Source organism: Salvelinus sp. IW2-2015, linkage group LG5, assembly GCF_002910315.2.
Source record: "Salvelinus sp. IW2-2015 linkage group LG5, ASM291031v2, whole genome shotgun sequence".
Taxonomy (NCBI): domain Eukaryota; kingdom Metazoa; phylum Chordata; class Actinopteri; order Salmoniformes; family Salmonidae; genus Salvelinus; species Salvelinus sp. IW2-2015.
In genome coordinates, this window is record NC_036844.1 from 1373777 (window position 1) to 1389474 (window position 15698).

General features: G+C 42.1%; 1 protein-coding gene across 1 annotated transcript in view; it reads left to right on the forward strand.

Moving 5' to 3' along the window:
- The first annotated feature begins 5171 nt into the window (after positions 1 to 5171).
- Positions 5172 to 15698, forward strand: part of LOC111963773 (ral guanine nucleotide dissociation stimulator) — a 104342-nt gene continuing 93815 nt past the window's right edge. The window contains exon 1 of the mRNA XM_023987274.3: positions 5172 to 6749. Within this exon, the coding sequence (XP_023843042.1) occupies positions 6729 to 6749 (21 nt within the window). The 5' untranslated portion in view covers positions 5172 to 6728. The remainder of the gene's footprint in view (positions 6750 to 15698) is intronic.

Genomic DNA, 15698 nt, shown 5'->3' on the forward strand with positions numbered 1-15698 from the left:
TGAAACATGGGACCAACACTTTACATGTTGAGTTTGTCTTCACACACACTGAACAAAAATATAATGTGTCTTGAGTAGAATTTAAAATGTTGCATCGAGAAGGAGAGGGGGGGTGTAGCGAAGGTATGGTGTGTCCATTTGTCAATGTCTGATTTCTTGATTGTCTTAACTCACCACGTACACCACTCAGTTTTTTTATTTGTCTCACACAAGTCAATAAATTGTTTTACTAAGTCTGTTTTTTTAACATCCACTGCGAATGATAGTTCCTCAGCATTAGAATTTTTTTTCCAACACTCCCGACCTCAATAATCACAAAGCCTCAGGGTGAAAGAGTAATATATATGATCTGATGATCCCATAGGGCCTATTGCTGGATTTAAAATGACTGGGAACTTGGGAAAAGTCTCAGGTCAAATCATGACATCAGTCATTTTCAGGTCGGGAAGTTGGACCTCTAGGAAGAGGCCTGAGTTACCGAGTTGGAATTCGGAGTTGATGACCTTTCAAATCGATTTTTCCCAGTTGGAGCTTTTTTAGTTTTTTTCCGAGTTCCCAGTTGTTTTGAACGCACTCTAGTCAGAAGTATGAGATGTCCAAGATCCCAGTTGTTTTGATTTCCATAGAGGGGCACGTTTTTTCACGGGACCTCCTGTGTGCATGTGCTAGCCCAGTTTGCAATATTTTGAATGGCTGTAATAATAGCGTAAAGACCATAGGCAGCTCGTGAATTTAAGGAAACTTACAATTTATCCTACCATTTCTACCATCTGCGTGCCAGTTATTGTTTTTATATGCGCATTTTCGTGGAAAAGTTTAATTTCAATAATAACGTTTATGTTTCTCAAAATCATTGTCACGTGGTTAATCATAAAATCTGAAGTAAAATTATATAAAAATCCTAAAAGTTAAAATTCAACTTTGGCGAGAGCACTAGCCTCTGCCATATGGACAAATTAATCCACTGTGATCCATTGGCAGCTAGAGAAATATGAGCATAGAACACATCAGTGGGCATATAACTTCTATTGTCAACTATGTAAAATGCATAGGCCTAAAGACAACAAATAAAAACAGAAAATATCTTTCAATCACATGCATCTCTCTATTCCGCCTGTCTGCCTCCCTTTCTATCTGTCTCGACTTGAGCTATTGCGAGGGAAGTGCAACATTCTATCAAATCATAACTCCAGCAGGTGTTTGTATTGAGGTCAATTAGAGTCGAATTTGGTTATCATGTAATGGCATATTTTCTACGTGTGGCTTATTTAATCAAATGTAAGTTTCGCAATGATTAGGTTGTTAGGAGTGTACTAATATAGGTATGATGTGACATCCCTGTAACTTTGAGAAAAAAAGTCATAAAGCCACAAATTCATAAACCCTGCCTATTTATACAGTTTATCTTATTACAATTTGATTTAAAACCCAACATTGACCCTAATTTTAAAACACATAACATTTTTGTTTTCGTGAATTGTTTTACTGTATAGCCAATGTTGACTTTGTGGCTGTGATAACTAGCCCTCTCATTGGCTAGAATGGTCCCACCTGATCTTGTCTCGTCCAGGCTGCCAGTGACTTCCATTTTTGAAGCCGCTAGTATCTGGTCAATATAATGGATAATCTGTTACTTTATGCCGTGTTTAAAACAACTGGGAAATGTCAATGATCTTCAGGTCGGAAAGTCTGAGCTCTAGAAAGAGGCCTCAATTCCCGAGTTGGAATTCCGAGTTGGATGACAGTTCATAACTATTTTTCATAGTCGGAGCTTGTTTTTTTAAATTCCGATTTCCCAGTTGTTCTTGAACGCTCGGACGTCGGAGATTTACAAATTGTGAATTCCGAGCTCCCAGTTGTTTTGAAAGCGCAATAGGACGTCTTGGTGTCATGATTATTGTTCCTCTGTAGGCGATGATAGATTATCGTCATGGTTGTCATCATCTTTAACCAGTGGTGTAAAAATACTTTCAAGTACTACTTAAGTCGTTTTTTGGGGTATCTTTACTATTTATATTTTTGACAACTTTTTCTTTTACCCCACTACATTCCTAARGAAAATAATGTACTTTTTACTTCTTACATTTTCCCTGACACCCATAAAAGTACTCGTTACATTTTGAATGCTTAGCAGGACAGGAAAAATTGTCTAATTCACGCACTTATCAAGAGAGCATCCCTGATCATCCCTACTGCCTCTGATCTGGTAGACTCACTAAACACAAATGCTTCGTTTGTAAATTATGTCTGTGTTGAACTGTGCCCCTAGCTATCCGTAAATTTAAAAAACAAGAAAATCGTGCGTAATATAAGACATTTTAAATGAGTTATACTTTTACTTTTGATATGTAAGTACATTTAAAACCAAATACTTTTAGACCTTTACTCAAGTAATAGGTGACTAGGTGACTTTTACTTGAGTCATTTTCTTTTAAGGTATCTTTACTTTCATTCAAGTGTGAAACTTGGGTACTTTTTCCGCCACTGTCCGTCCTTCACATCATCCTTGTAGCGCCTAATGCTGCGTTCAAAACAACTGGGAACTCAGAAATCTCTGACATCTGACTTTAGTGCATTCAAGACAACTGGGAGCTCGGAAGAAAATGAGTTCAGACTGGGACAAATCGTTTTGAACCGTCATCCAACTCGGAATTCCAAGTTTGAAACTCTGGTATCTTTCTAGAGATTCGACTTTCCTAAAATCACTGACATCATGATTGAATAGTTTTTTTCAGAGTTCCCAATTATCTTGAGAGCACCATAAGTGCTGCTCCTGGGCTGCGTTCAGTACATTTTTATGCCCTGGTAGGTTCATTTGAACGGAAACGACGAATGACCAGTTGAAAAACGGGGAGGGGCTGGGTTGTGGAACAATGTCAGCATGGCCACTGCCCATTAAATATGTCACTTGCTGCTTCAAGCCACACTTCGCCATACCCACCAACGTACCTAAAAGTGTGTTCAAGGACGTACAAGAACGTTTTGGGGAAACGTGTTGTTCAGTGGACTACAAACTGTTCCACAATGTAGCAAACGTTCAAGTGAACTGAGCGCACCTCAGGAGTAGGCCCATGTTGACTTTGATATTTTTGTAAAATTGGCGATCTTATGTTTTGACTTGGGCAAGCAGAAGTCGTAGTGTGTTACGAGAAATCGTGTGACCTCTGCCCAAGCATCTGCCAGAGCAGGTGTCACGGGAACTGCATCTTACAACATCTTACCAATGCTACACCTGGCTATCAGCGGAGCCTTGTCTGGCAGCAAAATAGTTAATTCAGCCTCATTTACTGCCTTTAAAAAAAACATAGCTGATATGGCTAACTTGCTTAAACAAATATGGTTTCTAATGACAATTGAAATGTACCAACTATGGCATAAGGGGAGGACAAGTGGATGAGGCAATCCGTAATTTTGATTAAGACATTAATGAGCGAGCTACGACGGACGTAGTCAATATAACTTTTTGTTTCGCACTTTTGAAATGTACAGTGACAAAATTCAGAACATGGGCCGTTCTTACAGTGTTCTCCCTGTACACCAAGTCAGAACCGTAGGATAAATAAAGGGGGCATATAATCAGATAATGAAAGCTCTTACAATATTTGATGATTATATTTCTCTAAAACAGGTTATAGGCTATATGTGCACCACCAAGTCAGAACAGTAGGTGAAATTAAGAGGGGTAAATAGAACAAATTATTAGGGTGAGGCACATGGGCTACTAACATCTTACTACACAACATACACTTACTATTACTTTCTTATCTACTGTATACATATTTCCTGGCATATTACATAATTTATTCAGCAGAATACAATACATTTTTGGACTCACCTTGTTGTGCTGTGCTCACTTGAACAGGAAGGTGGCGCAGCAGTCCTTCGTGGGCAAATTTTGTCATCCAAGTCTGGCATTCTCTGAATTTATGGTGCTTTCAAAACAACTGGTGAATCGGGGAAAAAGAAAGGTCGAATCATGATGACATCATTGATCTTCAGGTTGTAACTCTATAATGAGGCTGGATTTACAATTCCGAGTTGGATGACCATTCAAAATGTTTTTTCCCAGTCGGAGCTCGTTTAATCCCAGATTTGGGACAGCACAGCCACTGTCACTGATTCCTTCCACACCACTCATTGTTGAATTTACGATTTTCAACTTGTTGTGTAATGTTTATGTACAATGGCCGATGAGCACCAATATATTTTATCTATAATTTCTCTTCATTATTTCTCATCATATGACAAGGATTAAAAAGGATTTGACACCATTTTATCTGTGGCCAATGACCTTCAGCCTTCTTGGATGGGCACTTATAATGTAACTCTATGGCAGCACCCATGGTGCTAGAATTTTCAACATCTACCCTTAGACTTGGTGGTGAGGTAGTGTCCCCATGAGTGACAGAATACTGAGCCAATCACGGCGCAACGCTCTGTATTTTCTGCTGGCTTGCCCCACCACCACAGGAAGCACTGAGCTAGGCTGAAACAACCTGCATTTTGGAGCTGCCTTACTCAAGAAAACAAAAAAGAGGCCATGTTTGTATGCAGCTTTATTAACTCAATTATATATATTTTTTTGCATTGTTTGCAAACTGATATGCGACAGGTATTAGTGCCTAAATAACATGCAAAACAGTCAAGGTCAAAAATACGGGGCTCAAAACAGGTGCCCTGAATGACGGGTGCCACTGATCTAGTTTAATAAAGAACCTCTGAGGACGTGTCAATGGTAGTAATGCCGTGTGAGCTGAAAGTTAATTTAGGCTAGTCTTTCGACCTTTGCTACACTGCCCAGCGTGCCCATGCCAGAGCCCACCCGTCTCATGCACGAGCTAACAGCTCTAGAGAGAGGAATACCAAAATGTCTAATTTCCCTCAAATTAATTAGTTATTTTGACTATGGTTCAATGTGTGGCTCAGTATGGTATTTTACTAAATAGGCTACATTTGATGACAATACAATTCCCAGTCTAGCCTATCAAGGCCTTATAATCACCAGGCTATGTGATCCCATTTGTTTTTAATACCGCCTTTGAGTTTTTGGTGACAGCTACAGTAGACTAAACCAGGTACCCAATATAGACTATATTCATGTCTGTAATGTAGCGATTTCTGATTGAGTTTAACTCTGCCCTGGCTGGCTGCGCACGCAGAATTCAACCAGAGCGCGTCGTGTGGTCTGGCAGTAATCCCTCTGTTCTTCATCTCCTCCGTAACCCGCTGGTGAGAGCCACTGACTATGGTTTCTGCCCCGACCGGGAATACACCAAGGAACAACACATCTTTGAGAATGAATGGATTATATGGCTTCGGGGTCAGAAATGACCATCCGCTCGCGGCGGTGCGCGCTGTAGGTTCAGGTTCAGGGTAGGCTGCGAAATTGATGTAGGCTAAAGCTTAAACCATTGGCATCCCGTCAATAACAGCTCGTGGGTACCGAACCCTTCCAATTTCATTTTCTACCATAGTGCATTGAGGATATCAGTTATTTGTGTCGTTTATTTTGACATTTCCCCCCTTCTCGTTGCGCATTTTAATGTGTCGGCTGAGACAGGATTCGCGTCATGCTCAGCGTCATGCTATTTATGGGATTTGTATTTTCTTCTCCGCTTAAAGACCAACAGATCAGAGGCATATGAAAGAGATGTGACACGGATTCCACACATCGAAGGAGGGGCTGCTCAGAGAAGAATATGAAAAAGCAAGACATTGGAGAGACCATCCATTTTGTGTCTGGAGAAGATTTTGAGGAAGGGGACACTGGGATAGGCATAAATATAGAAACAGGAGGAGCAGCCAGCTGTGAACATACATGTTGGGCCTATTAATTGTATGATTACAATAACTAGGCCTATATGATAATGGCTGGATCATATTCAATAAAACATCATTACATTTGATTCCATCTTGTCGGGAAAAATACAATAGGAAAAGATGACCCAGCAATCGTGATGACCCTGTCATCCCCCAGTGCCTTCAGCATCACGTTATAATGTGGAGTGGCTGCGGGAGAATATAAACTGAATTGTACATAAATATCGCCGATTTGTAGGCCTATGGGATTTTTTCATAGACTAGGCCTACTTCATAATGTAACAACCCCCCTTTTACATATTTATTTCAAGGCAAACGTTGAATTAGTGTCTGTTGGGGGCGTACCCATTCCAAGTGTCAAATGAAATGAATATCGACATTGGAATTTGACATTTAAAGGGAGCAACCTCGATATAATTGAGACTAATGTTTCAATCCAAAGGAACATCCCATGGCACACATGCTCAAGTGAATGATGGTCTTTATTCTCAATGTTATTTGTCCACCCTCCACTAATTCCTGGATTCAAAATGTATTACCCCGAATGGAAACCATATGTGGCCCACTTGATTTGTTTTTTCCCTCCCCCCATTGCTGAACACGTTTTTCAAACGCAGACAATAGTCTTACTGTCAAGTGCGATACGCTTTTTTGATGCTTATAGTCAGATTTTTTGTGAGTGACATTAACAGAGGAGGAATTGATGACACATACCTGGACACCGCTGTTGTACTCCGAGGATATTGCACGGTACAAGCCAGGAGCACCACCAGAGTCACTGGAAATTCGACACAATTCAAGTGCAAGTTCAAGTTTTTGGTTGTTTCGCTCAAAATGTGGAGAGCTGTGTTGTAGGAGTGCCTCACGACAGAAAAAGAACAAGAAAGGGATATGAATCCGAGAAGGTGATGATGATGCTGGATACACAGGTAACAAAATAATTATAGTTTGCATTAAGTTATTGATGACAAAGGGGATTGTGTTTTCATCTGTAGATCTAGGCTACCTGGGCAGACATTAAAGAGAAAATAACATTTGTCACCAGAACACATAAATGTATGGTCCGATTTGCTATTTAATCACTATTCATTTACTTTATCACGGTGAATGCGAAAACAGCATTCAGAGTACAAACGAATATAAACAACCTGGATGTAGTTGCTAGAATGTTTTGGAATAGATTATCATAATAATTCACTATTCAAGTAACTGGCCCAGGCAGGGGGATGATCTTTGTATGGTCTTTACAAAAGAGATTAGGGCCTGTAACAAGGCAGATTATGGCCAGTCATGGCCAGTATGGGGGATATCACAAAACTATGATTACTAAAAAGATGTGTCCAGAGATTTGGTAAACTCCGGCAGGGTCAGCTATACCATAAGGACCATCTGTTCATGTCCTTATTGCATGTAGTGCAACAAGACCAGGGGTTGGAACCAAAATATCATTTTCACTGGAAAGCAACTTTCACTGGAGACGGGGGACACATGTCCCCCCTCCCCCCACAAGTTTTATCATTGCAACATGATACAAAGAGCGGGTGTAGACCTCACAGTGAAATGCTTGCTTACAAGCCCTTAACCAACAATGGTTTTAAGAAGTTATAAGTTAAAACATTTAAAATAAAAGTAACAAATAATTCAACGGCAGCAGTAAAATAACAATAGCGAGGCTACATGCAGGTGGTGCCAGTACAGAGTCAATGTGCGGTAATTGAGGTAATATGTACATGTAGGTAGAGTTAAAGTGACTATGCATAGATAATAAACAGAGAGTAGCAGCAGCAAAAAAAAGAGGGGTCTGGGTAGGCCTTTGATTAGCTCTTCAGGAGTCTTATGGCTTGGGGGTAGAAGCTGTTAAGAAGCATTTTGGACCTAGACTTGACGCTCCGGTACCGCTTGCCGTGCGGTAGCAGAGAGAACATTCTAGGGTGGCTGGAGTCTTTGACAATTTTCAGGGCCTTCCTCTGACACCGCCTGGTATAGAGGTCCTGGATGGCAGGAAGCTTGGCCCCAGTGATGTACTGGGCCGTACGCAGCTACCCTCTGTAGCGCCTTCCGGTCAGTTGCCATACCAGGCAGTGATGCAACCAGTCAGGATGCTCTCGATGTGGCAGCTGTAGAACTTTTGAGGATCTGAGACCATGCCAAATTTTTTCAGTCTCCTGAGGGGAATAGGTTTTGTCGTGCCTCTTCACGACTGTCTTGGTGGTGTTTGGACCCATGTTAGTTTGTTGGTGATTTACATTTACATTTAAGTCATTTAGCAGACCGCTCTATCAGAGCGACTTACAAATTGGTGGCATTCACCTTATGATATCCAGTGGAACAACACCTGTTACAATAAGTGCATCTAACTCTTTTAAGGGGGGGGGGGTTAGAAGGATTCTTTATCCTTCCTAGGTATTCCTTAAAGAGGTGGGGTTTTCAGGTGTCTCCGGAAGGTGGTGATTGACTCCGCTGACCTGGCGTCGTGAGGGAGTTTGTTCCCCATTGGGGCTGCCAGAGCGCGAACAGTTTTTGACTGGGGCTGAGCGGGAACTGTACTTCCTCAGAGGTAGGGGAGGCGAGCAGGCCAGAGGGTGGATGAACGCAGTGCCTTGTTTGGGTGTGGCGCTGATCAGAGCCTGAAGGTACGGAGGTGCCGTTCCCCTCACAGCTCCGTAGGCAAGCACCATGGTCCTTGTAACGGATGCGAGCTTCACAACTGGAAGCCAGTGGAGAGAACGGAGGAGCGGGTGAACGTGAGAGAACTTGGAACTTGGTGATGTGGGCACCAAGGAACTTGAAGCTCTCAACCTGCTCCACTACATCCCTGTCGATAAGAATGGGGGCGTGCTCGGTCCTCCTTTTCCTGTAGTCCACAACATCTCCCTTGTCTTGATCACGGTGAGGTAGAGGTTGTTGTCCTGGCACCACACGGCAAGGTCTCTGACCTCCTCTCTATATGCTGTCTTCATGTTGTCGGTGATCAGGCCTACCATTGTTGTGTCATCAGCAAACTTGATGATGGTGTTGGAGTCGTGCCTGGCCATGCAGTCATGAGTGAACAGGGAGTTCAGGAGGGGACTGAGCACGCACCCCTGAGGGGCCCCCATGTTGAGGATCAGTTTGGTGGATGTGTTGTTACCTACCCTTACCATCTGGGGGCGGCCCGTCAGGAGTCCAGGATCCAGTTGCAGAGGGAGGTGTTTAGTCCCAGGGTCCTTAGCTTAGTGATTAGCTTTGAGGGCACTATGGTGTTGAATGCTGAGCTGTAGTCAATGAATTGCATTCTCACGTAGGTGTTCCTTTTGTCCAGGTGGGAAAGGGCAGTGTGGAGTGAGTGTGGAGCTGCATCATCTGTGGATCTGTTTGGGCGGTATGCAAATTGGAGTGGGTCTAGGGTTTCTTGGATAATGGTGTTGATGTGAGCCATGACCAGCCTTTCAAAGCACCTCATGGCTACAGACGTGAGTGCTACGGGTCAGTAGTCATTTACCTTAGTGTTCTTGGGCACAGGGACTATGGTGGTCTGCTTGAAACATGTTGGTATTAGTAAGTTAATACAAGTATTATAAGTTAACTGCCACTTGATTCTCCACCCATGTATGCAGCCTACTCTATTTCAATAAGACCACACATGCTAGGCAAGCCTGAACCCTCATGCCCAACTAGGAGAGGTAGGCTACTGAAGTTGAAGCAGCAAAGTGTGTGAATAATGATAGAAATAAGTGCTTTTAATACAATAGGTAGGTTTACCCATACAAAGCAGAAAGAGGACCATTTCCAAATAGTCTGTGGGACAACAAAAATATTTAAATCCCAAAGTTGTCGGTCTGACCGTCCGCAGCATGAAAAATGCCAACCGAGCCGCAATGATCTCTGTCGGGACCCGCAGGTGTTGCAGGTGTCCCGAAGGAATGCAGCCCTCTAGTGCAGTCAGTACACAACACTACGCTCATCATGTCTTAGCAAGATAAGATGGTGACAGGGGTCCCAGCAGGGTCAGACAGCCAGGGAAGACCAGTCTACAGAGCTCAGGTGAATTTTGCTGTATTTTAACAATACCAGTGAATGATACAACATTCCATCTTGACTTGATGGGTAGACCTACAGAAGCTACAGGACAGCAGTTTAAAGCTACAGTCTAGGATCTGGGAATAATGGTCATTTCAATTATTCAACCACTGATTATATTTTGGGATAATATAATGTATTAATGTACACCAAGGTAATTCTTTGTCATGACTCATTTCAGGAGGATTAGGAGCTGTAAAACACAAAAGGAGACATATTTGCATATGTTATTGTCTTGTGAAGGCTGGCTGAATTCTGGTGAAGAGTATGTTCTTTTATCTCAGCATGTCTACAGATTCTCCCTGTTTTTGTTTGCTTGGAAATGTTGATACTGGAGACTGTTATCTGAAGAAACTGTGTAACCAAGCATTTATAGCGGCTAAGAAATGCATTGCCATTCATTGGAAGGTTGGTTATCCTCCCACAATGTCAAGTTATGTATCACTAGATTTGATTCATTACGAGGTTAAGGGTATACAGGGCGACTTTCATAAGGTCTGGATGCCTTACATGGAATACAGTACGACTAAAGGAGTCTGTATTGAAAACATGCCCACGTCAGGGGAGATACCTATTTAGGCTATCTCTAGCTGCTGGGCTGCTCAGTCCTGGCCCTGGGGGTCTGTCATCCTGTGGGTTGTCTCTCTGGCCTTGGCCTAACACATTGAAAACCAATAATGAATGTTTCACTAAGATCCTAAAGCTGAGTGGGATGTGTTGGGTTGGGGCGCTGCAGGGTGGTGGACCACTAGGGACAGGACGGGGCAACCCAGCTATATTGGGTCGCCCTGATTTGCTGTTTCTGTGTATTAATGTATATTTGAGGTGTATGTCTTTCTTGTTGTTGTTTCCATACCTTTCCCTTGGAAAAAAATAATAATTAAAAGTGTGAACTGGGAAGGAAATTGTGTTGGGAGAGAGTTTAGTTATTGACTAGACTGGTGTGCGTCGGGCGTGCAGGCAGCTCGAGCTGACTGGTCGGCCTGGCTGAAATTTTTGATAGATGATGTCTTAATAAAGACAATCAAAAGTCTGTTTTCTTCTAAGAGTTGTTCATTTCTTAGGCTATTGATTAAAGGTGCAACTCAAATTGTATTATTTAAATCCCTTTATCTAGTTCAGTCTTATTAATCAAATCAAGTCAAATGTATTTATAAAGCCCTTCTTACATCAGCTGATATCTCAAAGTGCTGTACAGAAACCCAGCCTAAAACCCCAAACAGCAAGCAATGCAGGTGTAGAAGCACGGTGGCTAGGGTCTGCCGCTGCACTGCCATATTAGTGCTTTCAGGTCGGAGAAGAAACCTGAATTGAGAGCAAAAACCCCCCAACTGCGTAGGTGGCAGGTAGCCTCAAAAGGCTGTGCAGAGTTGCTGGATATTGCGCGAACTGGAACACGCTGTCGTACACAATGATCCAGTGGATCCAAAACATGCTCAATGGGTGGCGTGTCTGTGACTATTGCAGGCCTTGGATAAACTGGGATATTTTAGCTTCCAGATTTGTGTAACAATCCTTGTGACACGGGGCTGTGCATTATCATGCTGAAACATGAGGTGATGCGGTGATGAATGGCACGACAACGGCCTCAGGATCTCTCACATTATCTCTGTGCATTCAAATGCCATCGATAAAAATACAATTGTGTTAGTTGTCCGTAGCTTATGCCTGCCCATACCATAACCCACCGCCACCATGGCACTCTTTCACAACATTGACATCAGCAAACTGGTCGCCCACACGACCCACCATACACTTGGTATGGGTTGTGAGGCCGGTTAAAGCTACTGCCAAATATCTCTAAAACAATGTTGGAGCGCTTTATGTAGAACATTAACATTAAATTATCTGGCAACAGCTCTGGTGGACATTCCTGCCAGTCAGCATGCCGAGTCAGCAATCTCTCAACTTGAGCCATCTGTGCATTGTGTGTATGACAAAACTGCACTGTTAGAGTGGCCTTTTATTGTCCCAGCACAGTCACCCTATTTAATGAGCATGCTGTTTGACATCAGGTTGCTTGATATGCACACCTGCACGGGATGGATATCTGGCAAGGTGAAATTCTCACTAACAGGTTAAACAATTTGTGAACAAAGAGAAAGAAGCTTTTTGTGCTTATGGAACATTTCTGTGATCTTTATTTCGCTCCATAAACATGGAACCAACACTTTACGCTTATATTTTTGTTCAGTATAACAATTTAGTTTTATTAATAGCATCTTATGCAATTCTTAGGTTTCACAGATGTCCGTTTTTAGTTTATAGTTTATAGATAGGTCCTAAGCATATTCTAGGAGTAACCATCTCATCTTTCTATTGTGTTGTATACATGAGAAAGTAATGCTTCAGGTTTTGTGTGTGAGTTGCGACAATGCATTGGAAACCAGCTGTGATAGAAGCGTGTTACCCAACGTAGTAACCAGGTCTCTGTCACTCCTGTAGATTGTTGCCTGCCAGCTGTTCACATTGCAAGCTGTCTTTCCCAGAGTTTTGCTCTGCGCCGTGGCCTTGTATTCAGGGATTCTTTGAACGCACAAAGAAAGTTACAGATTATGATCTTATTTGACTCACCCTGTTTGCAGGAAACTTTCGTCAATGTAGGAACATTTCAAACTTGGGTGTATTTGAGGGTTAACAAAAGGGAATTCTGGGTTTGTAATTTCCATTTAGAAAATTTCAGACTTGATTATCATTACGAAAGATATATCAACCCCCTACAAAATATCCATTATTATAATCCAACATAATATTTCCACATTTCCTTTTCGCGGGTAATTTTCCTGCCTATGTACCTGACATCAAGATATACAGTCCCACATCTGTACAGTAAAGGCTGAAAAAAAGTGAATCTGTTTTTGTGCAAGCCATGTGTCACAGCCATGACACCTTGTTGAAATAAAAGCAGAAATACAGACTAATGGTCAAAGATAATCATTGGAATATGATTGAACGAACATCCGTGCTTTCCTGTATTGTGGATTTGTAAAACATGTTATAGTGATTCTTAATAATTTGCTAACATTTTTGTAACTTTTTGGCATTCCCTTCAATGGCCACAGAAGAACACACCACATTTTCCAATTCTACGCATAGAAAGCAGCTATTTAGCAATGTGCACCCAATTGTGATGAGCATCAATTAACCAAAACAGTCCAAAGTGATCCAAATGAACACAATAGGCCCCGAACCACAGCCCACAAATCACATGACATGGATTTGAAATTGGAATATCCTAGTCTTTACCGTATGTAATTCTATATCGTCAGCTCCACTGAATAGTGCCTACAATCAGCTGTGCTTTATGGAAATCACTGACACACTGCCTCATCAATCATATCAGTCAACTCCCCCAACAACCATACAGGGATGAGTGTCACAAAGAGAGCCAGTCACCACCTTCCCATAATTCCCCTCGTCTCTCTCTCATAATAATGAGCAAGCAATGTGAACATATGATCTAACTTTACCACCACATGTACCTGATGAGCAACCACAAACCGCACAGCAAAACACTTGCAGTTCAATGGCAATGGCCTCCCACAATGTTTCATCCGTCCGTATCACAATCGCTGTAAAAATGTTGCTTCTCGTAGCCACTCATGGTCAACTTGTTAGACCACCTTTTCCTCATGTTTTTCTTCCACCCATTTACGTCATCGGCAAACAAGGAGTGTAATCACATAAGAATGCGAGCGGCAGTAAACGGCCACTTCTGTCGGTAATGGGGACAATCGAGGTTGAATGGAGTCTCATCTCTCTCAGTTGATGGCCTGTCACCAGCCTAAGTGTCACTCTGTTCATAATTGAGGGCACACTAGGCTTTGTTTGCTAGCCTGGTTGTTGTAGCCTGTAGTGTAGGCGAAGAATGTGTTGTGTCATCACCGTGATAGCTTGAAGCGAGACGAGGGCCTAAAGCTGAAATGGCTTCTTGTTTTGTAGCCCTCCATAAGTTAAGGCTAGTTTGGCCTAGTCAATAATGGCTTAATGGCTAATGAACAAATGCAAACCAAATACACTAACAGAGTTTTGGCTTGAACGTGGTTTACAGAATATTCTTGTCACTGTTGATATCTATACACTCACAAAACAACATTATTATGCACACACCACTCACTCCTGATTATCCTCTCATATCAATCACAGATCAAGCACATTCTCTCTCTCTCTCCTCTCTCTCTCTCTCTCTCTCTCTCTCTCTCTCTTCTCTCTCTCTCTCTCTTTGCTTAGTATTTTCAATCTCTTCCCTCTACAATCTCTTACATTATTCCTGCCAATAACCCCAAACCCCCCCTTTTTTTTTTCCCACTAAGTGTTAATTGACTCCTTTTCGCAATCCACTTAACCTTGGTTTCACCTGCTTTGTCGTTTCTTCAGCTTACCTGACCTGACAAAGGCCTATTTAGTTATAGTATACTTCATTGAGTTAACACATACCTGCATGGTAGACCCACTTCTGACACAACTGTTACTTTAGATATTGAAGAGGCAAAGAACCCATTCAAGTAACATGTTTACTTAGAAGATCATGTACCAACTACCACTATATTACTATCCAAATATTCACTATCACGGTGCTGGGTCTATATATTCATATGGGATTTGGATTCATCCTGACCTCCCAAGACCCCCCCCCCCCCCCCCCCGATGGTTTTGTGAAGCCGACAATGATCTGTCGTGGTTGCTAGAAAAGATTAGCAGAGGAAAGTGGAAGGGACTGAGGTGAAAGAGGGGAATCTGCTTCTTGTCCAAAGTGCCCCTTAGTTATCACTATAGTTACACAATTCTCAGAGACTAAGAACATTGCATCAAGTTCATTGAAACACGATCCCAGCCTAACAGATTTCGTCCTGCATAGATGATATTCAAAAAATGCACCGGAATTCAGTAGCGTGTCAGACGTTGGCATAAGTCTCAAGTCTTTGACACGAACCAGAGCAAGAATCAACTAACAGGTCTGTGAGAGCCGGAATTCTTACTGGTTGGTAGGTGATCAAATACTTATGTCATGCAATAAAATGCTAATTAATTACTTAAAAATCATACAATGTGATATTCAGGATTTTCGTTTTAGATTCCGTCTCTCACAGTTGAAGTGTACCTATGATAAAAATTACAGACCTCTACATGCTTTGTAAGTAGGAAAACCTGCAAAATCGGCAGTGTATCAAATACTTGTTCTCCCCACTGTATATTTCCTCATCAATCTACACACAATACCAAAGAGCAAAAAAGTGAAAACAGGTTTTTAGAATTTTTTGCAAATGTATAAAACATTTTTTAAAAATGTTTAACTTAAGTATTCAGACCCTTTGAAATGAGACAAAAACTGAGCTCAGGTGCATCCTATTGTCATTGATCATCCTTGAGATGTTTCTACAACTTGATTAGAGTCCACCTGTGGTAAATTCAATTGATTGGACATGATTTGGAAAGGCACACACCTGTCTATATAAGGTCACACAGTTGACACTGCATGTCAGAGCAAAAACCAAGCCATGAGGTCAAAGGAATTGTCCGAGACAGGATTGTGTTGAGGCACAGATCTGGGGAAGGGTACCAAAAAGCATTGACGATCCCCAAGAACACAGTGGCCTCCATCATTCTTAAATGGAGCCTCCGTTTGTTGCATGTGTTTGAGGACCGAAGGGGTGAGCACTGGGGGGCCGTGGGGGACAGTCGTTGTTGATTTGTTGGTTTGTTTGTTCGACTCTGGTGGTTACAGAAGGAGTGGCTGGTTGTGCTGTTCCCTTGGGCCTTGCCTCTACTGCAGAGTTCTCCAACTCCAGTCCTGAAGGGCTATTGCCAGTCCTGGAGAG